The sequence below is a fragment of the Syngnathus floridae genome, chromosome 17 (genome assembly GCF_059516105.1).
Source record: "Syngnathus floridae isolate MCC-2025c chromosome 17, RoL_Sflo_1.0, whole genome shotgun sequence".
Classification (NCBI taxonomy): domain Eukaryota; kingdom Metazoa; phylum Chordata; class Actinopteri; order Syngnathiformes; family Syngnathidae; genus Syngnathus; species Syngnathus floridae.
This window is the reverse complement of record NC_142429.1, coordinates 9,288,683-9,315,246: the sequence shown is the minus strand read 5'-3', so window position 1 is coordinate 9,315,246 and position 26,564 is coordinate 9,288,683. Positions and strand designations below refer to the sequence as shown.

Below are 26,564 nucleotides of genomic sequence, written 5' to 3'. Positions count from 1 at the left end.
CAGACAAAAAAAAAAAACCCATCAACTTCAGACATGAACCTAAGAAAAATAAAATGTATTATTCACATTTCCAACTTGAATGTTGCAATTTATAAATAAAAATGACCTCACTTTGCTGTGGTAAGAAAAGACACAAATACAAAAGAAAGCTTTTTTTATAGCGAACTTTTAAGCACAGAATAAAAACACCTTTAACCAATGAAAATTTTTAACAGGTTGTTCCATTCTTAAACGTAGTCTTAAGTTAAAGAGAACCACTTTTTTAGAAATGTTAACAATAAATATTCCAAATAACAATTTACATTATGTTACAAAAGCGCAGCGAATACTGGAATCACCATTTGTACAAAGAAGTCCTTCAACAAAACATATCAGAATTTTCTTTAACAAAAAAAAAAATCTCACTTTTAAATGTTAATGATAGCATAGTGCTTTCTCCTTTTCCTATTCCCCCACATTCCTGCAAACAGGATATTTCAAATCCAATCAAGTGAAATTCACACAATGGTTTGCTAAACCACTCGTTGCAATGACGACGGACTTTTGAGATGTATTTGCAGGAAATGACTGAGCACCAAAAAGGGGGGGGGGGGGGGGGGGGGGGGGGAGTGTCGGATGGGTCCATTTCATAAAATCAACATACAAAGAGCAGCCTGAGATAAAAACTGCGGTCGCTCTTTATAGTGACTTTGGCACAAGTGTTCAGTTCAACACAACCAGTCCAATGTTATTTAATGAAAGGTAAATATATTGATTACACTCATCTCTGTCAAGTTAATTGGAGTGCTAATTTAAAAAACGAAAATACGTCTATAGAGTAAAATGATTGTGTATTGGTTAAATTAAAATGTGAAGCTATAAAATGTACAGCTCTTCTTTCAACCTGTTAATGCAGCCAGAAATATTTTTTCATCAGATACAATTAGGTCATCAAGCAGCCGGATATTTACAATGATTTAAAATATCATTTCAGCACCAAATTGAAATGAAGTTAAACTTTCTACTGACCAAAGCTGCCATATTGCATACTGCCTTTAATTAATAAAAAAAATAAAAACGGAATTCATGCTGCAAATATTCACTCAACTGATCAAACGGAATGGATGGAGAAGAAATAAATGTGAAGTAAAAGGCAACTTCAACGGTAGCATGACTGGGATTCTAGTGTTGAATCTTTTTTTTTTTTTTATGAGCAGTATAACTAGGCATTTTGGCAGATATGCACATTTTAGGGGACAAACATAAAAAAGCAGGAAAAGACAAAAAACGGATCAGTGACATTTTTGTTCCGATATGGCAAAGTAATTTCCTGTACATGAGGTTGTGTTTTGTTAACGTTAGTCTTTTAAAGGGACTTTTTTCATCTCATTGCAAAAAAAAGTTCAGTGAAGCCAACGTGTCTTTGAACAATGTGGCTCTCACAACATGAATTATTGCACTTTAACAAACAAGGGCAGGGATGGCTTTCGGTTTGTGGTCTATCGCCGCACTTGTCTTTGATAGCAGGTAGACTGCGCTCACTTGTTTTGTCCAGATGGTGTCGGCGAAGCTTGCCCCGCCTCCCCCCCCTCAGGGTGGTGGAATCGAAGGCTCGGCCACGGCGAGTTCCTGAGCCAGGTCGTTGAAGCGTGCGATGTAGTCCACGCTGCTCTCGCTCATCATGCAGGCAAGCTGAGAGTCCATCTGCGGGCGCATAACATTTTAATATAACCTCAAGAGATGTTTAAAAAAAAAAAAAGTTGGAAAACATACCTCTGCCACATCAGGGAGTCCACGTGACTGAAAGGAATCATGGGAGTTGCAGTCAAGCAGGCTCGGACCCAGCAAAGCTGTGCCACTGGAGGGGCCGGTGGGGGTGAGGGTGCTCCGCCTGCCCTTATCAGAAGACACCATGCTAGCTGGAAGGACATGACAACATTACAAGAGGATGTCATCCCATTTGTCTTGCACTAATATCCAAACCCATCGTTTGAGAAGAACTACTTTAGAAGATCGACAAACTCACAGAGGAGGCATCCCAGAGTGGAGTCTGAGGAGTCACTGGGATACCACTGCGGGTCGTGACTGGGCGAGGGAATCCATCCTCGGGACGGGCTGACGGAGGGAGACGAAGTCAGCAGTTTGGAGCCGTCGCCGCTACTCAGTTTAGCTGAGGAGAGCGCCGCCTCCTCACCTGTATCATGACAACCATCAAATCATTTATGCAATGCTTCAATTATTACTATTTAAAAGTAATTCTCATTAACGCACCGTAGTTGGCAGAATTGATGGCCAGCTCAATGATGGAGTCACTGATGTGTGTTTGATTCTCTCCTGGGGTCATAGCTTCCTCAGGTGGGCCCGGTAGAGAGATGTCCAGTAATGAGGCGACGCTGGGCGGGGAAAGGAGCGAGTCTCCACCCCCTGTTACTCCGGGAGATGGCGGCGGTAGACCATTCTGTCCAAGAAACACCATTATTATTTGCAGTGACATCATTTCTAATATTTTTAATCAGTGAAATGTCCAATTAGGATCCAGTCATGTCAATCTAATCTGCCAAGGTGTATCTTTCTGACCTCAGAGATATTGTGCTGGAGGAGCTGAGGGTCCGGTTCAGCGTCAACAATCGGAGCAGGGGCCCCCAGCGCAGGAGAATCTGGTTCCCGACGAGGACTTCCTGGAATGATGCCTGCAGATTTTGCCGCGAGGTCAATTGCACCTGAGGAAAAAAAATAGGTAATGTGAAAATGGGTAAGTCTTTTCTTTCTATGTGCCGGAATTACTATATTGTGTTTACGCAAACCTGACAACCATTGGACATAGTTAAAAACCGCAAATGACATACTGGAGAGTTGGCTGGCTACTGCAGCTGAAGAAGCAGCTTTGGACGGTAGAGGGAGGGAGCCAGGGGCAAGCCGGGTTTGAATTGGCCGGAAAGATCCAGTTCCTGAGGTGGAAAAACAGGAAGTGAGCGGGACAAACAATAGTTGGACACTTGTGACCCAGTTTGATAACTCCACAGCGAGAGTCATTTCCAACCTGTGGCAGAAGAGTTGGAGAGGATGGAGAGGGAGCAAACGTGCTGCGACGTGTCCCCTGTAGTTCGCGGTAGGAGAGTTCGCTATGGACGAGAACCGAGCGGCTCAGTTGGTTGTCGGACGTGGTGCGTTCAAATCGAGAACTCACCTGAACGACGAGCGGCTTCCGGAGTTTGTTTCGAGGTTTTCTTGGACGTGAGAGGAAAAGATCTGACTGCATCTGTGAATAGGAGAGATTTACAATCAATAGGACTGTGTAGCAACGCTGGCTTGGAATGCACACGTCTTACGCTGATGGAGTCGAGCTGCTGCCTCAGAGCCAGCTCAGCCTCTTTGTTGGGGGAGAACATTCGATTGTGGCGGGAACTGTTCGGGGGGAGGGTGGTGGGTACTGCAAACACGTTGCCCTCGGCGTCACTGCCCGCTGCCCCCGATGAGCCCAGCAGAGAGCGGGGAAGGTTGCGTGCACCTGAGGAGGACGCCATTTTATGTCATGCGGTATTTGACATGAAGAACGGCAATACGGTAGAAAAGGGAGTGACTACAAATCCAACCCATTGAATATTTGATCTACTGATACCTGAGCCTCCAACGTTTGGCAGGTGCAACTTGGCCCCTCGGACAGAGGCGGGCTGCCGGCCAAAACTTGGGCTACGGACCCCAGCAATGGGGCCTTTTCCCGGGGGTGTGAGGGCCTGGTTTTGATCCTCCTGAGGAGTCTTGAGGGGTGACGTGGCTGTGGAACAAAGCTCCGGAGCCTGGAGGTGAATGATGGCGAGAAGCATCAGACATGCTGCAAGTTTTGCCGCCAATGCGTAAAGAACCGCCAAATGCCTACCAAAGGTTTTGGGTTGACCTCTGTGGTGACCAGTCTTAGCAGACAGCGTAGCACTCGTTGTTTCCCGTGCTGCGCCGACGCTTGCCCTTTTTCGTGAAGGTCCGAGCTGGCCTGCCACTCGTACTCCAGCTGCAGCTTGCCGGGCTTCCCGAACATTAAGTACAACTCTGCCAGCGTGACGTTCTCGGCGTCTCGGATGTTCCAGCCTTCCCCTCGGATCTGCTCGACGGTTCGCTCTTTGGTTGCGGGGGGCGAGCTCTGCGGCGCTCCTTCCTCTGGGTTGACCACGGAGAGCTTGGCTGGAGCGGTCTGGATGGAGTCCGAGGAGGAGTTTGCGCTCAGCTCCTCCTTGCACGGTTCTTGTGAGTTCTCTGCGGCACCACATGATGCATCTGTCGTTTTGGTCCCTGCTAGGCCTCCACAGGACTCCACGCTAGCAGTGCAGGTTTTGCTCCCTTCAACAAGTCCTCCCTCACTTGCCTCCTCTCTAAGAATTACCACTTGCTGAGGAAGTGCAGATGGAGATGGCCTTTTCTCCTCTACCTTGGCAGAAGCATCAGGTGACAGCTCAAGACTGGGGGGCTCTGTTTGACCAGTGTCACTCAGCGGGGGCACCGAAGCGGTTGACGCCGTGCTTCCTCGCCCAGATTTGTTGTTTGTCCGTGAAGTTGGAGCTGTGTGAATACCCAAAATCTGGGCGGCGGGTAGCTCTTTGGCATTGGGCCGGGCTTTGCCACTTTCTTGCCAGTGTACGGTGCACGAGGCCTTGGAGTGTACCACACGAGCCACGCCGGGTAGCGTGGTGAGGGAGCTGCTCTCGGCCGGGAAAAGGAAGAGCTCCTCGGGCGGGGCTTTGGTTGGAGAAGTGGCGTTGGACACCTCTAAAGCTTCCCTTTCCATCAGACTTTTTATCTAAAAGAGCAGAGTCAAGGAAATTGACGAGACTTGTGAAATTTTTAGCAGATTCCTAAAACAAGATCTGGTATCGTATTGACGGATACAATTCTCTGGTCGTGATAGGCCCACTTCTGCTTCAGGTACTCGATGAGGCTGGAAACCTTTCGGTGAAGTTCCACCACCATCCTGGTACGCATAAAAACACAGTTATTGATTTATGGCCAGATGCTTTATTTGCTTCATGGGAATTTATAGAAAATCCAAATAACATGAACGTTACTGACCTGAGGCGAGGGTTGTGCGCAAGACTCTGAACGCGGGCCCAGGAATAGTTGCTGCGTGGCTGAAGCTCCACCGCCACCTTCAGGGGTAACCGCACCGGCTTCTGGTCCTCCTCGTCACTTACTCCTGCAGGGTGTGACAAAAAATTGTGAATATCATTGATAATGTGACAATTCATATTCATCGGTGCAATCACCTACAACGTCTCCCTTGTACAGCCTCTTTCTCCTGTGGTGTTACTATGGCAACACCAACAGCCCCCTCATTGCTATTGTTATTGCTAAAAACCCGCCAATCAAACTCCGGCGCCTCATGATTGACACACTTTTCAGCAGCTTTGTTTGTTTACAAAGCATTTTGCCTATTGCAGCTGTGTGTTTGTGTGTGCGTGCTCACCGTCCGGGTCGCAAAGTTTCTTCAGCGCACGACACATGGGTGCTTTAATTCGCAAGTTCCTCCCTTTGGAGCGCACAGTGGTGGCCCTGTTCAAACAGATGGAATAGTGAGAATTGATCGGAGCTATTTTACATTGATGACGCAACTCACCCTTGTTGGATGAGTTCATTCAGCTTTGCCACATTCTTGTCATCCATGACTGTATGAGACAAAATGCAAAGTCAAGCAATTGTTTGTTCCTGCAGAGCAGCTTTCCCCAAAAGACCAAAAGGTGTGTTTGCAAAGAGGAGGGGGGGTTGGGGTGGAGCAGGTTGTTTGCATGCCGTGTTTAATTGCATCCCTCGTGACCCCACAGGCTCAAAACATGTTTTAGGGAAAGTGTGTAGAACTTTTACTTACGCCCTCCAACTTTTTTGCGGAGCTCAGCATAGCAGATGAGACCGTACAGCTCCTGAGAAGATTTTTTCAGCACTCGAGTATACACTGAGGAGGAGAGGAAACGAGAGTCAGATGAGACGTACGACATGCAAAAAAAAAAATTGAGACAGTAATCATGGAGGACGTGCAGTGAGGCACGAGTGTCACGGCCGAAACACTTTCCTAAGCAGCAGGTGGCGCTGTAATCCCATACATTTAAGACAATTCGAAGCATCAACTAACTCTGGGATAATATTCGCCCTTTTTTTTAGACAAGACAAGAAAACGTACCGTTAGCAAAGTCAATGTGCTTGGAGATCTTGTGCCATGTGCGGTAGTAGAAATGGCGGACCTGCTCCTTGTTTTTCACCATATTCGCCGGCTTGCCTCTCTTCTTGTACTTCATGGCGATGTTATTCTGGATGGCCTCGAAATCCTTGCCATGCTGTAGAACGTTAACGATATATAGATGAGAAGGCCCCGTTTAACATAAAACAACAGTTCCGCCTCCTACCTCATAAAGCCCTTCGAAAAAACTGTTTTTATCCTCCGCGCTCCAAGACTCCCACTGCCGACGAGCTCGCTTTTGGTTACCAGCTTGCTCCTCCTTCTCGGTGGATCCTTGGCCCTTTGTGGTCTTGGAGACTCCCCCAGAAGATCCAGCCGCAGGTCCAGATTGTCCCAAAGCACCCTGGGAAGATGAGCCATTCTCTGCACCTGGAATACACAGGTCAGTTACACATCACCCAAGCTTCTAACAAAATGGTGTATTTGTGTGAGGTTGTCAAAGCACGGAACCTGCAGAGATTTTCAAGCTGGCGTTTAGTTTTGGCAGAGAACCAAGAAAAGTAAACCACTTTCCTTGGCCAATTCTCTGGCACGCAGATCCAAAATCAACTCCGGGTGGGCTCTGATGGCCAAACGTAAAAGCACAATTGTGCCAGAAGGTATCAAAACAAACGGAGAGGGAGTTGTTAGTTTGTTGCGCATCTCAGAGACACTAACCTTGATGCGCCTCTCTCTCTCTCTCTCAAAATAGATGAGCTCAAAAATAGCATCAATGTACATAGCTTGGTCAATTAATGATATTTGTGAAATCCTGCAAAATAATTTATTTTTGCCAACAACTTAAGATATAAGACAATTTATGATGAAGCTTTGGCTACTTCACTGTCAATACAAATCCATTATTATTGTGAAAAGGCAAATTTACACTAACTAGCTATACAAAGAAAACAAAGCTTTGCTTCAATTGGCACTGTCGGAGAGGCTTTTAACTTATATTGTTATTTATGGGAGAGTTTTTTCCCTAATATTTCTGTTGCCTTATTTAGTGACATGATAGGAAACTCAAATCTTAGTTTGAGGGATTTCTACAAGACTGCAAACATAACACCAAAAATAGTTAGATTGACAATCAAAACTGCATTTTCATCGCAAAGACATTTTTTATTGGCTCTTTCACTTGAGCTGCGGGTCAGAATTTTGCAGTTGCACTGTGTATATTTTGTTTTTAGCGATACTGAAGGGATAGGGTCGAAAGACAAAAAACCCGCATAGCCACGATAACAGATAGGCTCACATCTCTTTGGATAAAGTATATAAGCAGACAAGTATATTCACGTAATCAACCAATAAAGACGACATAACTAGACATTCTTTGATAATACGATAATAACAGAAGTTGCTACAACTTCATGATTCAATATGTATTTCTGTGCACTGCATAATAAATGTCTTTTGATATATTGCCCAAATAGCTGAATGACCTTTAGAGAACTGTGTGATGCATGCCTGATGTTTTCTCTAAATCATGGACACGGCCACAGTCGTCGTGACCGTTCAGTATTTGATTATATCTTGTGTTTTATAACTTGTGTTTTGACTAAACGCCATATGTTGCCTAATGCGAGACGCCATCTTTTTGATTACTACTGAACGTTCTGCACAGAGGGAAATATCTTGGCCTAACAAAGAAAAGATACGGTTGGAAACATGATTAAACTAAGAATATAATGACGTAAACCAAGACATGAAGTATCAAAAGCACAAACTTTACATAGCCAGGTAAGAGCAATAGATTAATGATGTCACAACCAAAAGCTAACATAAATTCGCACAAGACGACACAATTGGAAGAATGCGGTACGATAGTGTATGTCCGAGATTGGAGGAGAATGTGCACAGGAAGGCCACGTGGAGATAAAACCAGCTGGTGCCAGAAAGAGCCACCCGAGAACTCGGCCAAAGATGATCGCCAAGGCCGAGAGACGGGATGGAAGACAACAGCCCCCACCCGAGAATTCGGCCAAAGATGATCGCCAAGGCCGAGAGACGGGATGGAAGACAACAGCCCCCACCCGAGAATTCGGCCAAAGATGATCGCCAAGGCCGAGAGACGGGATGGAAGACAACAGCCTCCTCCACACACACACACACCAACGGCCCCCACCTACACACCGAATCGCCCATAACCAGCACCACTCCCATGGAAACAGACTCTCCTTCGAACTTGCCCCACCCCGAAGACTCATCGCCCATCAATCCCAGCCCACAATGTGCTACTGAATATAAAACTGATCTAACAACCTTGGACTTTGCCTTTTCTGAATGGAGACTTTCCGCTCTTGAAGGGCCCAGCGCTGTATTGTACTTTCCTGAAAACAGAGCTTTTTGAACAAGAATTGTGATTGAACTCAACCAACCTGTGTAAGTCTAATTTCTGCTTCAGTGTCTTTGCATTTTCCTAAGTCTGAAGAAATCAAACGAGCACGCAGTGAGTAAATTGAATAACAGGTGATTGGCAAAGGCTTTTGCCGTGAGGCGCAGATAACGCGCTCCCTAAATTGTGGGCAAAATCCAACAAATGGTGACCCTGACGTGATTTCTTCAGAAGGAAGAGTGCAGGCTCCAGGAAAGGATTATTCCTCGTCCGCTCTTGCTCAGCAACATTGCAGCCCGATTGGCACAAACGGTAAGAGGACATTTTTTCTCTCTCCCAGTTCAAGCAATGTTGTGGAGTAAAGGCGGAATGCAGGGAATGATAATTTCAGCTGTGTGTTCAGGAAAGATTGTTGCTTAGTTGTGTGTTGTTAGATATTTAGGCTTGTGTGGAACTTGGTAAAAGTGATTTTTGGGAAAAAGAAAGAAAGAGAAAGGTGGTGAGGACTTCGTCTGATCAACGAAGGGCGCTCACACCGTAGAGAACTTGTGGGGTGCCAGTGACTAGCATATGGGCACCCGGAGTGGCCTCAATAGGAGACGCTCGGGGACTTGTACTGTCGCCTGAGGTCAAGGTCGATTGATTCGGCCAGGCCACCACACGGGTCGGGGACTCGTAAAAAAAAAAAAAAAAAAAAAAAAAAAAAAGGGTGAAGGCGTCGCTGATATAGCAGGACGGATGCCTAGCGACTCCAATAGTGTGACCTTAGAACATTATAGGGCTGTCTAAGGCAAGGGACATCTGGGATGTCCGAGTCGCGGTAAAATATATTATTGTGATTGTGTGAGAATGGTAATGTATAATAGGTCCTATTGTTTATATTGTGGCAGCAGCGGGGTTAAGAGTGTATCTCTGTGAAGATTCTGTGCAAAACTGCGCGGGTGCTGAATCGGTGGCTTCTGAGCGAACGAGTGAAAGAGACGAGGGGTGAGTGCGGGGTTCATACTGTATTTCTTGTTTCCTACTATCCCTTTTCTTCCGCTACCTGTATTTATTTGTTCTGGCTGTGTTTTGTCAAAAGAACGGGGTGATAACAGTTGGTGGAGCACATTGTGATGCTTGTGAAACTGGCAGTGTCAAATTTTTGCTGAGACAACGGGGAGGAGAAAGACTGAGACTGAGACTGACATAAAGTAACAGACTATTGCGATAGAAGACGGGCCCAACCGGGACAATTAAACGGACGTTTAGAGGAGTCAGAAAAGACAACTTATAAAAGAATCAGCATGGAATTTAAGTGGAAGGAAGAGATTCTAAAAGTGGAGGTGGAGAAATTTGGAAAAGCTAATATCACGGTGCGACAACAATTGGATCTTGTGTGGCCCTGTTTGGGAGAATTGGCTGGAAATAAGGCTAAAGAAAAGACAAAATTATTAAGAAAAGTTCGTGAGCAAATAGATCAAGGGCAAAAATGTGGTTTTTTCCCGCGAGATTCGGAACATGTTGACGTACTCAAGGCAGTGGCAATAATTATGGCTGGATTTGAGGAATTGGCACGCGAATTGGAGGAAATGCAAAACGATAAAAGAAATATGTTCAAAAAACGTATCTGTGAAGCACGTCGCCGCAAAGTGGCAAAAATGATGACTGTCCTATTTCAATTGGCGGCGGCATTAAAATTAGCACGGAGCGACAATGTCGCAGTAGTGACAGGATCTGGAGAGAGGCCAGATAAGGGGGAAATAGCTCGGGCTCCCCCTCCACGGCCGGTAGATCCACCGACGTCATCCGCTATGCAAATTGCCAAATCAGCAGCTATGGGGGAAGAGAGAGCAGAGATCCAGGCCCCGATTGCTGAAATTGTTCGGGGAACAGTACAATATGAGGTAACTGACCGCCCGCCCAGGGGTAAAGCGAGAGGGGGGGCTTCCGCTAATTATGTGCCGAGATTATCTTCTTCTACAGGCGCGGAGCCCGACGAGCGGGGGGAGTTGGACCCGGAAGCTGAATTGGTGAGGTGCTGGAGTATTAGGGAAGACCGCTGCAAGCCACGAGCGTATGTTGCTAAAAATAACCACGCACAGGGTTGTGGAGTATACTGGAAAAAGGAACTTTATGATACAGTAGCCCAGGGGGTACGACAAACGGTACATGATGTACTCTCTTCTGAGTTTGAAGATGAGATAGAGACAGAGGATCCACAGGCACGGGCCCTGGGTAAGCAGCAGGAGGAGGAGAAAGAAGGCCCCTCTCTGGGAACTTGGCCAACCTTATCAAACGCAGACAGCGATAAGGGACGAGGCGAAACACACACAACCTCCCATGACAAGGCAGAAACAAACATTGTACAATATCAAACTCGATCAGCCACAAAGCCCCAAATTCAGGCACCATTGTTAACAACACCGCAGGACCCTCAAACCCGCATTTACTCCCCCTTTAGCCTCACAGACCGCGCTTGTCTGACCGACAAGCTGCCCGCTCCTAGTGGAGGCGGTGCAATATTCATGCAGAGATTTACAGACGCAACACAAGGACTGGCATTGGCAATGGGCGATTTAAGGGCCATTTGTGGGACTAAACTAACTTTTCAGGAGCTGAGGAATCTAGAGGAGCTTGCCGGCACTAACAACTTGCGGGACGAGCTCCCGCTTACGGGCGCGATTCTACGCGAGGTCGGTAGCGCCATGCGACGAATGTTTCCTGCCCCTCTGGGGCTTTTGTCGAGCTGTGTTTTTCAGATGGGGAGGAGTGAGACAGGCTTGGCATATTTGTCACGTACCCGACGCGAGTGGACAGAGGCCTCTGGGATGGATCCATCAGCTAGCCTGTTGATGACGCAGCTATATCGGGAAGCGGTTTTGAAAGGCAGCCCTGTAGAAGTGGCTGACCAGCTAAGAGATGATCCGTCACTAACAAACGCTGATCAGGCTGAGTGGAAAACACATTTTTTACACCGTCACTCAAGATTTCAGGAGAAAGAAAAAGCAAATGTGGATAAAGAGGAGGCAATGAGAATAGAACTTTTGCAATTACAGGTGCAGGAAGCGAAACGGGCGAATACTGCCTATAAGAAAGACCGGCAAATGACGCAACAAACATCACTGGCTACTTCAGGACAGGCCTCTTCTTCTGCTCACGCGCAAATACCAGGTGAGGCAATGCCAACACAATGTTTCATGAATAATCCAAATCCCAATTATCAGGGATATAAAAAGGGCCGGGGGCGTGGACAGAGGGGTCGGGGTGGAGGGGGACCGGGTGCTCGGGGCGGTGTGTGTTATTACTGCCGAGGCTGGGGGCACTGGGTGAGGGACTGCCCGTACCTATCAACTACCTACCCGCCTGCGCAAACATCTGGATTTGCCCAGTATCATCCACAAGGGCAAATGGCGCCGCAAGGGAGTTTCCAAATGGCACCGGCACAAAGTCAGTTTTTGCCCCAGCTGCCTGCCCCACCGACTCAACTGGCGTTACCAGCCCCAGCGCCGACACCGACAATACCAGGTGCTCAACTGGCCCTGACGTACCCGGGACAGTACCCTATACAACAATAGGGCTGCCCGAGTGGCCTCAACATGCAGGGTCTGGCAGATCCCTGCATCCCGGTGATGGTGGAAGGACAGACCCTCCAGTTCATGCTGGACACGGGAGCAAGGTACTCTACAATTTGTGAACTTCCTCCACGCCTCGGTGTCACCAACCACACCGTCACTCTCGTCGGCTTCTCGGGACTGCCTGATTCTCTGCCATTAACCGGCCCTGCCATCGTTGAGGTGGGTAAACAAAGACTCGAACATTCTTTTGTGTTTTCATCAAAGTGCCCACTAAATCTCATGGGGAGAGACCTGCTCATCAAATGTGGAGCTTGCATTTGGTGTACAACAAAAGGACTGCAAGTGACTTTTCCTGATGGAACTAAGTATGAGTGTGCACACTGGTCCGGAAAGGCATACACCATGCTCTCCACCTACCCGACGGCTGAACAAGAACAATATGCTGACATTTACTGGGCGGTCCTGAACCCTGAGTCACCGGCTGAGGTTGGGGTACGCGCGCTGTTTCAACTTTGGTCCCCCTGGCTGTTGACCTTGTACCCCTTTGATCAACCAGCGGACCCACTGCATTGTACATTGTACTATGATCGCACATCCAATCTGGTTTATCAAGAGGCTTTTGCCAAACAAATTGAGGGACACCAATGGAAATTGGTGTCTGATTTTGTGTATATAACCATCAAAGGCATTGCCTCGCATGTATCCTTGACGCCTGAACAGGGGGATTGGTATGAGATGAGCGCGTTCGCGGAGCCACACATCACGCTTGCAATTGGGGCACAACATCAGGCAAAGGATTTGGGACCTATGGTAAAACAGTGTGTACAAGTTAAAGATTGGGTCCCAACTTCCTGGCCGTCCGTCGAATATTCTGTGTCTGCGTCAGCCTATCGAATTCCGGCAAACACATTGAATTCTTCGGTTTTGGAACATCAACAAATTTCACGAGATCACGGGTGCGAGAAAACCGATCATCCCAGGGCCGAGTCTATGCTTGTGTCACTACCGGGGGGGCTGTGGTCGCGGGGCCCGACGGATGTTGGGTTTTGCGCGGCAGTCGCCCCGGTGGTGTTTGCCGTCTCCACTCTTTCCCCAGTCTGGCAGAACCAGTACCGCCGGGACCAGGGAGCAGAGCAGGGAATTCGAGAGACTATCGCGGGCCTAAAAGCATCAGGGGTGTTGGAGTACTCTCAGTCATCATGGAACACTCCCATCCTGCCTGTGGAAAAAGCAGCTGGAGGGTATCGTATGGCACACGATCTCAGACGCATTAACGCCATTGTCATTACTCCAACGAGTCCTGTACCAAATCCATTTACGGCCCTCAGTATAATTGATCACACACATGCATTCTTTACCGTGATTGATTTGGCAAACGCATTCTTTTGCCTTCCCCTAGCTGAGGAAGTGCGTGATATCTTCTCATTCACATATGAGGGGGAACAACTCCGCTACACCAGATTACCTCAAGGTTTTTTGCTGTCACCAGGAATCTTTAATCAAGTGTTGAAAGACCTTTTGTCTCCACTCACCTTGCCTAGCGGCGTGGTATTGATTCAGTATGTGGATGACCTGTTGCTGGCGGCACCAACAGACACCACATGTCTGGAAGCCACTGATCTGCTATTGCGACATCTACACAAGTGTGGTTTCAAGGTTTCTAGGGAGAAATTACAATGTTGCCGGGCGACAGTATCCTTTTTGGGACGAATGTTGTCACGGACAGGGACCGCCATCTCACCGACACACCGTGAATCAATTTTATCACACCCCAGACCACAAACTGTGCGAGACATCCTGTCATTTTTGGGACTAGCAGGGTATAGTCGTAATTATGTGGCAGACTATGGAGAACTGACAGCACCCTTGCGAGCCCTGATTGCGGCGAAGGGGATGCGCAACCGAACTGCAGTTTTAGATTGGGACACCCAGTCCGAGAGCGCGTTCATCTCGCTCAAACAGGCGCTGGCTACAGCAGCAGAGCTACACCGACCAGACTACACAAAGCCTTTCTATTTGGATGTGTCTGAAAAGACCGCCACAATTGGCGGCGTTCTTTTTCAGAAGGGGGGAGGGGACAGACAAGTCTTGATGTACACAAGTGTACAGCTCGACCAGACAGAAAAAAGACACCCACCATGCACCAGATACGTGGCAGGACTGGCAAAAATCTTGCAGAAAACTGCACACATTGTGATGCTTCACCCACTTACAGTACTCACAACACATAGTGTAATGGCGTTCGTAACATCTACAGCATTTACACTATCCCCATTGAGACAAGGCCGGGTAGAGAAGATTGTGAGTGCACCGCATATTACATACACACACAAGGGCATCAACATGGCAGACGCGCTTTTGGAAGGGGAACAGCATCAGTGCGAAAGGAGAGCAGTGGAGCAGTCTAAGATCAGACCAGAGTTACAAGGGGACGCATACCCGGATGCGGAAATGAATTTGTACACTGACGGTTGTTGTTTCAGAGATCCCAACGCAGGAGGCTTACGGACCGCCTATGCGATAGTGGAGCAAAACATGCAGGGTCAGTTGGAAGTCAAAGAAACAGAAAAAATGGAAGGGAAACAATCAGCACAACGGGCAGAGCTCAGAGCCGTGGTAAGAGCGCTAGAACTGGCAGAAGGTAAAAGTGTGAATGTGTATACAGACTCGGCATATGTTTGTGGAGTTGTACATGTGGAATTGATGCAATGGCTTAGAGCAGGGTTTTTGACAGCAACAGGGAAGCCAATTAAACATCAGGAAGAAGTGATGAGGTTGCGGGAGGCCTTGATGAAACCCAGCAAGGTCGCGGTGATCAAATGCAAAGGACATAGTAAGGGCACAACTTGGGTAGAGAAAGGAAATGAGGCCGCGGATCAGGCAGCCAAACAGACAGCAGGGTACCGGCCGGTATACCAAATGATGAGCACCGAGGTAGATCCGGTCGAAATGTTTCCAAAGATAACGGTAGAGACCTTGTTAGAAGACCAAAAACAGGCTTCCCCAGAAGAAAAAACAGCTTGGAAGGCTAATAGAGCGTCCAAGGATGACACTGGCTTGTGGCGGCATCCAGACGGACGTCCTATTCCCTCGGCTCGACGGCTCCGTGTCCTGGTAGAGGAGGCCCATGGGGCAGCACACGTGGGTAAGAAGCAAATAACACGATCACTTTTGCACTGGTGGCACCCACACATGCGAGACACAATTGACAGGGTGGTGGATAATTGTCAGGTGTGTCAATTGCACAATGTTCGGCCAACTATGAAACCTCTCCAAGGGACGTTTCCATTGCCCCGGCAACCGGGTGAGGAAATACAAATTGATTTTACTGATATGCTTGATCGGGTGAGAGGACAGCGATATTTGCTGGTGATTGTGGACACGTTCACACGATGGCCCGAGGCATATCCATGTAAACGCGAGGACGCGGCCTCTGTCATCAAGGCCTTGGTGAACCAGTATATTCCAACTCACGGCTTTCCTCGGCGTATTCGATCAGATAACGGACGGCATTTTAAAAACAAAGATCTTCAAAGGGTAGAAAAAATTCTGGGACTCAAACATGTTTTCGGAACCGTCTATCGCCCACAATCACAAGGGAAGGTCGAAAGGATGAATCAGACCCTAAAAAACCGAATGGCCAAAATAATGGCAGAAACCAAATTGACATGGCTGGATGCGCTGCCGCTAGCATTGTTGTCCATTCGAAGCTCAGTCAGTTCACAGACCAAGTTCACACCGTACGAGCTCTCTAGAGGACAGCAGTTCCCCGGACCAGCAGCAGGAACAGGGACGGAGGAAAAAATGGAGCCCCTCAGGTATAAGCCGTACTTCGAGGCGCTCAACCGTCTTGTTCGATTATTCTCCAAACAGGTCAGCACGACAGAGAAAAGCAGTGAGAACCCGGTGGAGACTCTCACTACATCATGGGTCTACTTGAAAAGTTTGAAGAGAAAGTGGGCCGAGCCAAGATGGACCGGTCCGTACGAAGTAACCGAGAGGACGTCCCACGCCCTCCGCTTGAGGGGAAAAGGGGCAACATGGTTCCACTTGAGCCAGTGCGCCCCAGCCCACTGCGGGGAAGCGGCGCAGGACGACGACTGATGCATTGGATGACACTGTCCTGTACGGTATTAATCATAACACTCATTGTTGTAGTACCGCTCGCAGACATTTTCAAATTCCAAGGCATTTTTGAACCTACGAGAGGAGAGACACAAGTGACATTAAGGTGGCGTCGGGAACAGCCGCCACTCAAACAGGTTGACACGTGCTTGGAACGATTTAGAGGTCTGTCCCTGGACTACACCCTGGGCACCACGCGAACCTATCAGTTTGATGTGTGCCAAGTTTTCGTCTGTCAGACAACTCCGGGACAGAGGGGAGTGTCCAGAAAAGTTGCTAAAATTAGCGATCTGTATTTGTGCCCTTACGATCCTTCTGAGTGCGACACTTGGGGTTCTGTAGTAGCTTATACTGGCTCGTGGGTCCCAACTAATCCGATAAAAAATTTTGAATTGTCAAGGGGGGAATTGACTAAGGCAGAAACAGACACTCAAATTTTACTTACAATAACCACTTTCAATGCTGACCCAAATTACAGACAAATTGAGACATGGAGAGCATGCCGGGGGGATCCGAAGGGCTATTATCTTTTCTTTGGGGCCGATATAGAGGGGACTGATCCCCTGGGGTTGATCAAGATTCGATTAATAACTCCCGGAGCTAGTGCGCCCCCGGCGGACAAATTGTTGCTGCCCACGGCAAAAGTTAAGGTCTTTGATACTGACAGTCTTACGCTTCCGCAGAGATTTCTAGCATCCACAGGGGTAGATGCCATGACTAATGTATGGATGCAAACAGCAACTGATGTGGCTAAACGCACACAGGCTAGTAATTGTATTGTGTGTGCTCCCCCCAGACCATTGTTACGAGTAGTGCCCTCCGCGTTCGGGAGGTCTAGAGGCACGGGCCAGAACCTTGAACCAGCCACAAAACCGGATTGGTACTGTTTAATAGAGTTAATGTCTAAAGATAATGTGAGCCCTTTGTGTCGGGGTTATGATGAAGTGTTTCCCTTGGCACCCGACATGGAACCACCAACGTTCCAGGTCCCTATGGTAGGAAATCATACGTGTGTGGTGAGAGATTTGAGGACATCTGACGCTCTGCTTTTGGGGAGGGTACCGTTGGAATTGTGTACCCACTTTGTGAACTTGACAGGAAATCGGAGCGCGAAAAGGTTGGTGAAGAGCAGAGCAGATATCTGGTGGTGGTGCGGCGGTAGGCGTTTGGTGGGATGGCTGCCCCCACATTGGGAAGGGACTTGTGCTCTGGTGTCATTGATCTCCCCTGTGACTTTGTTCTCTATAGGCGGCGACCTTGCAGACTATTCGGGCTGGTCCGCCAGGAGGCAGTACGGGAGGAGGGTCCGTAGGGACTATTTATCAGATGTGACGCGTACCACCTCCCCCGTTTACATAGACGCTATTGGAGTTCCCCGTGGAGTCCCAGATGAGTATAAATTGGCTGACCAGGTAGCTGCGGGCTTTGAGTCTATTTTTCTCTGGGTGACCCCAAACAAAAATGTGGATCGAATTAATTATGTTCATTATAATCAGCAGAGGCTGGCTAACTTTACGACAGAGGCAGTAACAGCGATTCATGGGCAGTTGGCCGCCACGTCATTGATGACCCACCAGAATCGTGTAGCACTAGATATGGTGCTGGCAGAGAGAGGAGGAGTGTGTTCCATGTTTAAAGATGAGTGTTGCACGTACATTCCTAACAATACGGCCCCAGACGGCACACTCACTAGAGCCCTCCGCGGGCTCAGGGCCCTTTCCCTGGAAATGTCGTCTAACTCGGGCCTGGGTGTGCGTTGGTGGGATAAGTGGGTGAGTAAGTGGTTTGGTAGATACGCGGGAATGATAGGGTCAGCGATAACGGCAGTAGTGGGAACTATGGGTGTGTTTGTGCTTTGTGGCTGTTGTTGTTTTCCGTGTATCCGCTCCCTTTGCCAGAAGGTGATGGTGACGGCCATTGTGGGGAGGCAGGAACAGCCCCCCGGGTACATGATGTCCACATTACTAATGAATCCGGAGGCGGTACTGAGGCTGGTTGAGGTGGCCGCGGAGGACCCACAGTAAGGCATTTATAATTGTGATGGAGCTAGAAAGACGCACGGCTGGAACGGGGGGGTGGTCAACAGAGGGAGCATGCACACATACGGATTTTTGGTGACCTCAGTTAAACTGAGGTCAACAGAGGGAGTGAAGGGATAGGGTCGAAAGACAAAAAACCCGCATAGCCACGATAACAGATAGGCTCACATCTCTTTGGATAAAGTATATAAGCAGACAAGTATATTCACGTAATCAACCAATAAAGACGACATAACTAGACATTCTTTGATAATACGATAATAACAGAAGTTGCTACAACTTCATGATTCAATATGTATTTCTGTGCACTGCATAATAAATGTCTTTTGATATATTGCCCAAATAGCTGAATGACCTTTAGAGAACTGTGTGATGCATGCCTGATGTTTTCTCTAAATCATGGACACGGCCACAGTCGTCGTGACCGTTCAGTATTTGATTATATCTTGTGTTTTATAACTTGTGTTTTGACTAAACGCCATATGTTGCCTAATGCGAGACGCCATCTTTTTGATTACTACTGAACGTTCTGCACAGAGGGAAATATCTTGGCCTAACAAAGAAAAGATACGGTTGGAAACATGATTAAACTAAGAATATAATGACGTAAACCAAGACATGAAGTATCAAAAGCACAAACTTTACATAGCCAGGTAAGAGCAATAGATTAATGATGTCACAACCAAAAGCTAACATAAATTCGCACAAGACGACACAATTGGAAGAATGCGGTACGATAGTGTATGTCCGAGATTGGAGGAGAATGTGCACAGGAAGGCCACGTGGAGATAAAACCAGCTGGTGCCAGAAAGAGCCACCCGAGAACTCGGCCAAAGATGATCGCCAAGGCCGAGAGACGGGATGGAAGACAACAGCCCCCACCCGAGAATTCGGCCAAAGATGATCGCCAAGGCCGAGAGACGGGATGGAAGACAACAGCCCCCACCCGAGAATTCGGCCAAAGATGATCGCCAAGGCCGAGAGACGGGATGGAAGACAACAGCCTCCTCCACACACACACACACCAACGGCCCCCACCTACACACCGAATCGCCCATAACCAGCACCACTCCCATGGAAACAGACTCTCCTTCGAACTTGCCCCACCCCGAAGACTCATCGCCCATCAATCCCAGCCCACAATGTGCTACTGAATATAAAACTGATCTAACAACCTTGGACTTTGCCTTTTCTGAATGGAGACTTTCCGCTCTTGAAGGGCCCAGCGCTGTATTGTACTTTCCTGAAAACAGAGCTTTTTGAACAAGAATTGTGATTGAACTCAACCAACCTGTGTAAGTCTAATTTCTGCTTCAGTGTCTTTGCATTTTCCTAAGTCTGAAGAAATCAAACGAGCACGCAGTGAGTAAATTGAATAACAGGTGATTGGCAAAGGCTTTTGCCGTGAGGCGCAGATAACGCGCTCCCTAAATTGTGGGCAAAATCCAACAATACGCATCAAAAATGTGGCTGTAAAATTATCTTAAGAATCTGCAAATGTGCGGCATGAAAATCCAGCAGTCACGTATTTTTTTCCCCCCAAGATTGTTTTTGTTGCAAGATAAAGACACTGCCTTTATCTTTTTATGACAATCATTCTACAGACAGACACCTTTTGTTTGAGTAATAATAAGAGTAAAATATTTTAAATGAATTTTCTTATGGCCCCCCTCTAACATGTAGTCTCAAACTAGTGGGGTGACAATGCAAGTTTTGGGTCACTGTGACTTGTCATGGATATTGTCAAAACAGAGAGCATGTTCGGAACCAGTCCAAATGGACGGGATTTAAAATAAAATGAAAAAAACACTTAAAAACAAATTCCCGTTTGCTGTTACCTTTCGATTTGGCCACGCCATGGCCGTTGATGGTCGAGCCGATGGAATCCTTCCGGATCCTTTTGCTTGGAGGTCGAACGCTGGATCGGAGAAAATGATGTTGGTCGTGACACGGGGTACTGGGCTCCACCGAGGGATGGGTCTGTTGGCTGGAACCCGATCCGGGTTGAACCGAACCGGGGCTGAGAGTAGCGGGTGCTGGATTAAGAATTTCCACTCGCTCGTCTCCCTTTGTACTGCGCTCCTCGGTCGCCTGCTCTCCGCTCTCCTCCTCGTCGCAACCGTCGGCTTTTCTGGACGGATTCGCCGTCCCATCGACACCGATCCCCTCCCTGGAGCCCGGTGTCATGCTGCCACAACACACAGAGTCCAAAAAGACACATGAGGACTAAGGCGATGAGCAAAATTAACTTCTAAACACGACGTTTGCTGTCTCTCAACATGGCCGCCGCTGTTTGTTTCAAATCCCCTCTCCAGTCCCGACAAAACAACACAAAATATATTCATTTACAGCAATCAAATAAATTTAACTTAACCACCGACACATCCCGCGAACGGGTCGGGGTGTTTACTAGCCTCCCCAGCGTTTGATTTGTCCAATATTAAGGTTGAATATGAACTAAATTCAAATGCAAGCGCTTTTCAGTTTAGCGCCCTGCAGAAACGACAACGAGAACCCGTCGGTGCATTCGACCTCTATTTAAAGTGTTTCTTTTAAACACAATTTTACCCAATTTCATGATCTTCGGAAGTGGGCGACGTCTTCTTTCTCTTCACCATGGGTATGACCGGTTCGACTGGTAATAACTGATCAATTTGGGCATAATAAATCCACCACGGTGTCGTCGCTCCCTGCTGCTCTGTCGTTGTCCAGCTTCAACTGAGACGAACTCAGCGCAGTTCCACTGTTCTCTATCGGTAATATACTCAATGCTTCGATCATAAAACTCATCAAAGTTTTCCACCTAACACTAGAACGTCATATTTGACCCATGCCGCCAACAATATTCCTCACTCATGCGGTCATTTGTGCTTATTTGCCACGATAATACTTTAATAAATCTTAGTGCACTTCACACGTTTCTACGTCACTGTCTACACGTGCAGTATATAAATCACATTTATTTCATATATATCGTGTATTTTATTTTTTTGCTTTGGTGATTGCAATGTCATTTCTAATTCTAATGTTGACACTTTTATTCCTGTTTCGAAATCAAAGGAAGGGCTATGTGTGTGAGCATCATGTATTGCATTGGGATGGTTACAGTTATATTGATTCCTAAAGTACAGCTTGATAAAAGTTGTTCACACAGTTATTTAGCTGAGATGTGGATATTTTCAGAATGAAGTATTACATCTTAGTGATGACAAGAATGTATTAATAGATATAATAAATGCAGATTGTGATGAGGATTTGGGGTTGAAAATGCTAAGAAATTACAGCATTACAACCTTGTTGTGTTATAAGTGAGTAATAACTCAAAAGATCTCTTATTACGGACACAAACTGCAGGTCCAGCCTTCATTTCACAAAAACAACAACAACAACTTGGGTATTTATGGAATCAAGATGAAAAACGTGCCATAACATGCACTTTTTAACATGCTCTTTGTGACTTCAGTTGACTTTAATCTAACATTGTTACTCTAACGTATTGTAGTCACAGCAATAAAGAAATACAAACTAGTGAATGCTAATTGCCACGTAGTAACTGATCGTGAGGAGAATAAACAACCATCCACCAATTCTGTATTTTACAAACGAGACAATGTTTTGAGGGAGACAGACGATCAGTTGACGAGCTCATTGTTATAAATAAGAGTAAACAAAAGTATACAACAGTCATTTCCATTCATAAAGTGATTTCTAGCAAAACCGCTAACATCACCAGCTAGCGTTTGCACACTGTATAACTATTTGAAGTCATGCCGTTTATTATCCCTTGAAGCATTTGTTTGGAGATGTATATATATATATAAAACAACATGAATAGTTGGGAATTACCTGCAGTAAAGGCCCAAAAGTGACGTTTCTATTCGAGGTCCAAGCTAACCATGCACGTTAGTAGTTTGCCTCCAATTTGGCTGCATATGACAGTTCATGTGGCTCGCTCATCCACGCGCGTAGGCACGCCCACTACAACTCGAAAACAAATCCTGTGATTGGTTTGGAAATCCACGAGGAGCGCGGATAAAGCTTGATTGACGTGGCGTTCTACCAATCGGTAATCTGAAACGCCAGGTGAAGGACCAATTGTATTTCTTTTCCTGTCACGTAGTTTAACGTTTTCTACTCCTAATGATTTAGGTACCAAAACGCACTAAAAGTAAAATAATTTGTTTAGCTAATTTTATTTGACTACAATTTTAGTTTTGGAATTACATTTGCAGCTATATTGAAGAGTTACGCCCAAGTACACACTGTTTACTGCCTCACAGCGTTGGCATAAAATGATACGTTTCGGTCTTTTTCAGGAGTCTACTCTACTTGAGTATCTATTTTCTGAATACTTTTGACTTTTACTTCCAACATTTGAAAATAAATGTACTTTTCCTGCTTACTTTGGTCAAAAAACTGATTTACCGATCGTCCCAGCGGGCTATCCTGCGACACAAAACAAGCGCATCCCATCACAGCAACTCGGCAACGGACCAGATATATCCCGCGGTGTCACTCTCGCTCCGACTGACACTCTTCGCAAAGGAGTTTGGGTGGGATCAGACGCGACGAAGGAGGAACCTCCAAGTCGTCCAGTTGGCAGAGTGACGAAGTTGTCTTCGGAAATTTGAAGACTTTCAACAAAACTCACGATGACTTCGACGAACATGTTTCAAGGGTTGGACACTGGGTCAAAACCAAGCTCAAGGTAATTATGAGTTTCTTGATTATTTTAAGCTAACTGCTCGACTAGCGTATGTCATGTGAATTAAACATACGTTATAGCTCTTGGCGTCAGTTTTTTTTCCGTCAATTATGTCAGCAGGAACCTTTCAAGTCATCATCAGTTTGAATAATCTGAAACTGTCGTGTTATAAATTGCCCTGACGAATACATTTTGAGAATTAGCTTTGACGCTAAGCGAGCAGGCGTTGTCTTCTGCGCCTGCGGAAGTGTGAAGCTCTTGTCTCGTCTTTGTGCTAGCTCATCCGCTACTCGGCTACATGATTGTTCCCTTTAATAATGTGTGTACCCAACGTAGTGATTCCTAAAATCCATTTATGTTGCTCAATTTTGTTGTCTGCTGTAAAACAGCACGATTTAAATCGTGCGATTGTTTCTAGTAACTTGTGAAAGTCTCTCAGTTTTTGCAACGATATGGCGCCCTTTGCGACCATATGATCATGTTGTCTGTCAGCGTGGACTGTGGTGCGTTGAATGTCCATTCCGCTTTAGTATTGCGGTGTAGCATACATAACGCCCATATTTTGCACAAAAAAACCTCATTGCACACTGTCAAACAAAAAGTGCACAGTTTGGATTGAATCTATTTGTTGGCAGTGGAAGAGCATTTAATTATTCTGCGCGTGTATAAAAATATTCCAATGTAGGTCACATAATCCTCGTGTCAAACAAACAAAATGGTGCACTTCGTTTCAGATCGTTTTAAGTTCTATATGGATTCTGCACTAAAGACAGATTTCATATAATTGGATTGCAAACTTAATTCTCATTAAAGTTGTGCTAAGAGCATTTAATCTGCAGGGTGCTGCGACCCCCCGGCGGTGCCTCCAGTAATCTGTTTGGTGGCTATGAAGAGGAAGCCCCCCAATCTAGAAGACCAAATAAAATGGCCTCTAACCTGTTTGGCTCTCCAGAGGAGCCTCAGGCTGCACCCAGGCGCTCCAACCCTCCGGGTAAGATAAGCGTGTGATGGATGTGGGAAAGGGCTAGCGTGTGAAAACTGTTACTTTCATGCGATGAACTCTGCATAGACATCTTCACTGTTCCCTCCTTTGAATGTAATCTGCCTCTCTGCTGAGCCTTTCCAAAGTTAAGCATGCCAGCCTTGAGTTGTGACTCATCAATAAAAGACTTTGTGCAAGGTGTGACCTAATATGACGAATACTCAAAAAGTCATATTCGTCATATCAAACCAAAAGTGAACATAGGCTGGCTTTTAAGAAAAGAAAAATAATATTTTACTTTACATAATTTTTTATTTATTTATTTTTTTAAATGGGCCATGATCTGTAACCAACATGCTTATGTAGTCAAACATCTTATTTAAGAATGTTGACATGATTGTGTACAATGGACAACAAACAACAGTATAATACATCTCTGGTGTCCTGTAGGTGGTAAGAGCAGTGGAATATTTGGGGAACCTGAACCTCCAGTTCAACCACAGAGACCCATTCCTCCAGGTGGACCATCCAGCAACATATTTGGCTCAGGAGATAGTGCAGATGTTCACAGTCCAAGCCGAAGTCACCCAAATAAGCCAAAGGTGAAGTCCACTCGATTTATTTTGATTTCGCCTTTCTCTGCTGACTAACCATGACCTGCTACATGATTGAATTCGGAATATGATGAGTGTGCTAGTGCAGTGCTGCAGGCTTACTTGGAATCAATAGATTGTTGGAAATTGGCCATAATTGTTTTTTTGTGTTTTTTTTTGCAGGACAATCTAAGTGTAGTACCTGAACCTGAATCACAAGGTGAGCGTCTTGCACAAAGCTATTAAAATATTTTGAAGTTTTGCAACATTAAAAAAAGTTTTGTATATAAACAACAAGCATATAAACAACAAGCAACTATACTCGGTTTGAACCTTTTTAACTAACCCTTCCACAAGCACAGCTTTAGACTCCCTATTGGCATTTTCATAATGAATATCTTTCATCTCATAGCAACTGAGGTCAAAGTCAGCCAGCCCGAGGTCAAAGTCAGCCAGCCCGAGGTCAAAGTCAGCCAGCCCGAGGTCAAAGTCAGCCAGCCCGAAGTCGACGTAAGCCAGCCCGAGGTTAAAGAGCAAATTGCCTCACCAGTCGCTGCGCCAGCTCAGGAGGAGCCTATTGCCGCTCCAGCTACCCCAGAGCCTGCCCCCGACTCCTCAGGCTCCTCATCCACCCCACCCATTGATGACAAGAAGAACCACGAGCCTCACCTGGGACCCAAGCCCCGCTCTCACAACAGGGTCCTTAACCCCCCGGGAGGAAAGTCCAGTGTTGTGTTCTACTGATCTGCCGACCCCACCCCTGCTCCTTGTGTGGGTCTCCTCTCGCTCTCCATGTTTTGTCTGCTCCCCTATGCATCTCCTTTCATTCCACCACTAACCATCCCTCACGGTTGTCTGACATGAGAAGATCAAGATCTGTTGGTCTTGTAAGCAAACGCGGACTGATCTGTTGTCGTCATCTTGTTGCAGTTTCAGTCTAACTTCCAGCGCCTTGTCCTCCCCTCCCTATTCCTCTTTCACTCCATTAACCGGCATAATACAATCACTAGCCTTTTCAATCAACAATCACTACCACTGTGAAATGGTTCCATCGCGATACTGTTCTTTTTTTCCTACACTAGACCCTTACTCAAATTGCAGGGTGCACAAGCCCCTCATGTTTTGCCTTTTTTTCAAGTAACAGGGTGGCCTTTAAAATGACCTTTGATTTTGTCATTGGCTTAGTTCAGACCACCAATGAGAGCAGATCTCTCATCTGTGGTCTCGTTCGTATTCCTCTTACTGTCATCCAAACATGTGCCTGATACAAACGGTCCTGGGTCAGAATTGATTTTTCAGTAGAAAGAAATAATACCAAAAAAATTATATTGAATCAAAGACGAAAGCGATTGTTTACTCCAAAATGTTTGTGTCCCCTTAAGAAATTCCATGGTGATTTTTATACCAATGTGTATTTTCTGCTTTGCCTTCATTGCTTGCTATCTGAGAACATGCCGTTAGTTTTTTTTTTTCCTCCCCTCCGCCTCGGGGTTGGCCTCTGTTTATGTTTTAAATTAAAACAGTTGGTGACAGGGAAACTCTGAACAAATTGTGGCGCCTGAATCAAGGTGAGCTGATTAGTTATCACCTCTTCACCCATTTCATAATCCACATTGAAGGTATTCCGGCACCGGCTAGTCCCCCTGTGTGTTGACGTGCCTGGCAGTGGCAGCAATGAGTCCAGCAGAATTCAATCCTGTGTATTGCAATAAAATGTTTTTTTTGCAGTTGAATACCCGACTGGACGTCATTCTGTAAATACTTGAGCTTTACTGGTAACTATGAAAATGGTGAGACACTTGCAAAACAAATACTGCGCATGCCCTGAATGTTTATAGCAGTGTGAATTCAGCACACAGAGCAGGTCTTGTTTTCCAGCGTTCTAGACAATTCTTACTCTCACAGTATTGTTACCCTCAGACTTTCCCCAAAATCCTTCTTGTTCAATTGCAGTCAATAGGAAAAACATGCATATTTTACCACTGGTTGCAGTACTTAATTAAATTATCATTACCTGTGATTTTTGGCCAATAGATACTGCCACCTTGTGGTA

The 26,564-nt window shown here is 46.4% G+C and overlaps 3 protein-coding genes across 15 annotated transcripts in view; 2 read left to right on the top strand and 1 right to left on the bottom strand.

Moving 5' to 3' along the window:
* Positions 1–137: 137 nt before the first annotated feature.
* Positions 138–22,212, bottom strand: cramp1 (cramped chromatin regulator 1). Of its 2 annotated transcripts, none has more exons than XM_088358481.1 (20): positions 22,078–22,212; positions 20,070–20,419; positions 6,363–6,565; positions 6,140–6,293; positions 5,831–5,914; positions 5,582–5,630; positions 5,432–5,517; positions 5,038–5,161; positions 4,858–4,939; positions 3,857–4,768; positions 3,599–3,776; positions 3,309–3,487; positions 3,167–3,238; positions 3,020–3,101; positions 2,826–2,927; positions 2,557–2,699; positions 2,251–2,437; positions 2,006–2,173; positions 1,753–1,898; positions 138–1,683 (listed from the first exon to the last, which is right to left on the bottom strand). In XM_088358481.1, the coding sequence occupies exons 2-20, from the start codon at positions 20,416–20,418 to the stop codon at positions 1,570–1,572; spliced, it is 3,414 nt and encodes a 1,137-aa protein (XP_088214607.1). In that variant the 5' UTR covers position 20,419; positions 22,078–22,212; the 3' UTR covers positions 138–1,569. The 2 variants fall into 2 exon arrangements, with proteins under 2 accessions (XP_088214607.1, XP_088214606.1); XM_088358480.1 differs by lacking the exon at positions 22,078–22,212 and adding an exon at positions 20,800–21,027.
* Positions 2,555–26,564, top strand: part of mapk8ip3 (mitogen-activated protein kinase 8 interacting protein 3) — a 36,936-nt gene continuing 12,926 nt past the window's right edge. For 6 of the 12 annotated variants that reach the window (XM_088358470.1, XM_088358477.1, XM_088358475.1 and 3 more), the window contains exon 1: positions 2,556–6,578. The gene's annotated coding sequence lies outside the window, so the exon portion shown is untranslated. Of the gene's footprint in view, positions 6,579–26,564 lie in introns of all 12 variants that reach the window. The other 6 variants (XM_088358468.1, XM_088358469.1, XM_088358471.1 and 3 more) reach the window with 2 other exon arrangements.
* On the top strand, positions 22,755–26,244 carry jpt2 (Jupiter microtubule associated homolog 2). The gene is made up of 5 exons (XM_088358483.1): positions 22,755–22,939; positions 23,776–23,927; positions 24,369–24,520; positions 24,695–24,731; positions 24,924–26,244. The coding sequence occupies exons 1-5, from the start codon at positions 22,884–22,886 to the stop codon at positions 25,253–25,255; spliced, it is 729 nt and encodes a 242-aa protein (XP_088214609.1). The 5' UTR covers positions 22,755–22,883; the 3' UTR covers positions 25,256–26,244.

Coding starts and splice junctions, on each gene's coding strand:
- jpt2 (XM_088358483.1), top strand. CDS start 22,884: ATGACTTCGACGAACATGTTTCAAGGGTTGGACACTGGGTCAAAACCA. Junction 22,940..23,775: donor GGGTCAAAACCAAGCTCAAG/GTAATTATGAGT, acceptor TTTAATCTGCAG/GGTGCTGCGACCCCCCGGCG. Junction 24,521..24,694: donor GTCACCCAAATAAGCCAAAG/GTGAAGTCCACT, acceptor TTTTTTTTGCAG/GACAATCTAAGTGTAGTACC.
- cramp1 (XM_088358480.1), bottom strand. CDS start 20,849: ATGGTGAAGAGAAAGAAGACGTCGCCCACTTCCGAAGATCATGAAATT. Junction 5,631..5,830: donor CCGCAAAAAAGTTGGAGGGC/GTAAGTAAAAGT, acceptor TGTCTCATACAG/TCATGGATGACAAGAATGTG. Junction 1,899..2,005: donor CACTCTGGGATGCCTCCTCT/GTGAGTTTGTCG, acceptor ATGTCCTTCCAG/CTAGCATGGTGTCTTCTGAT.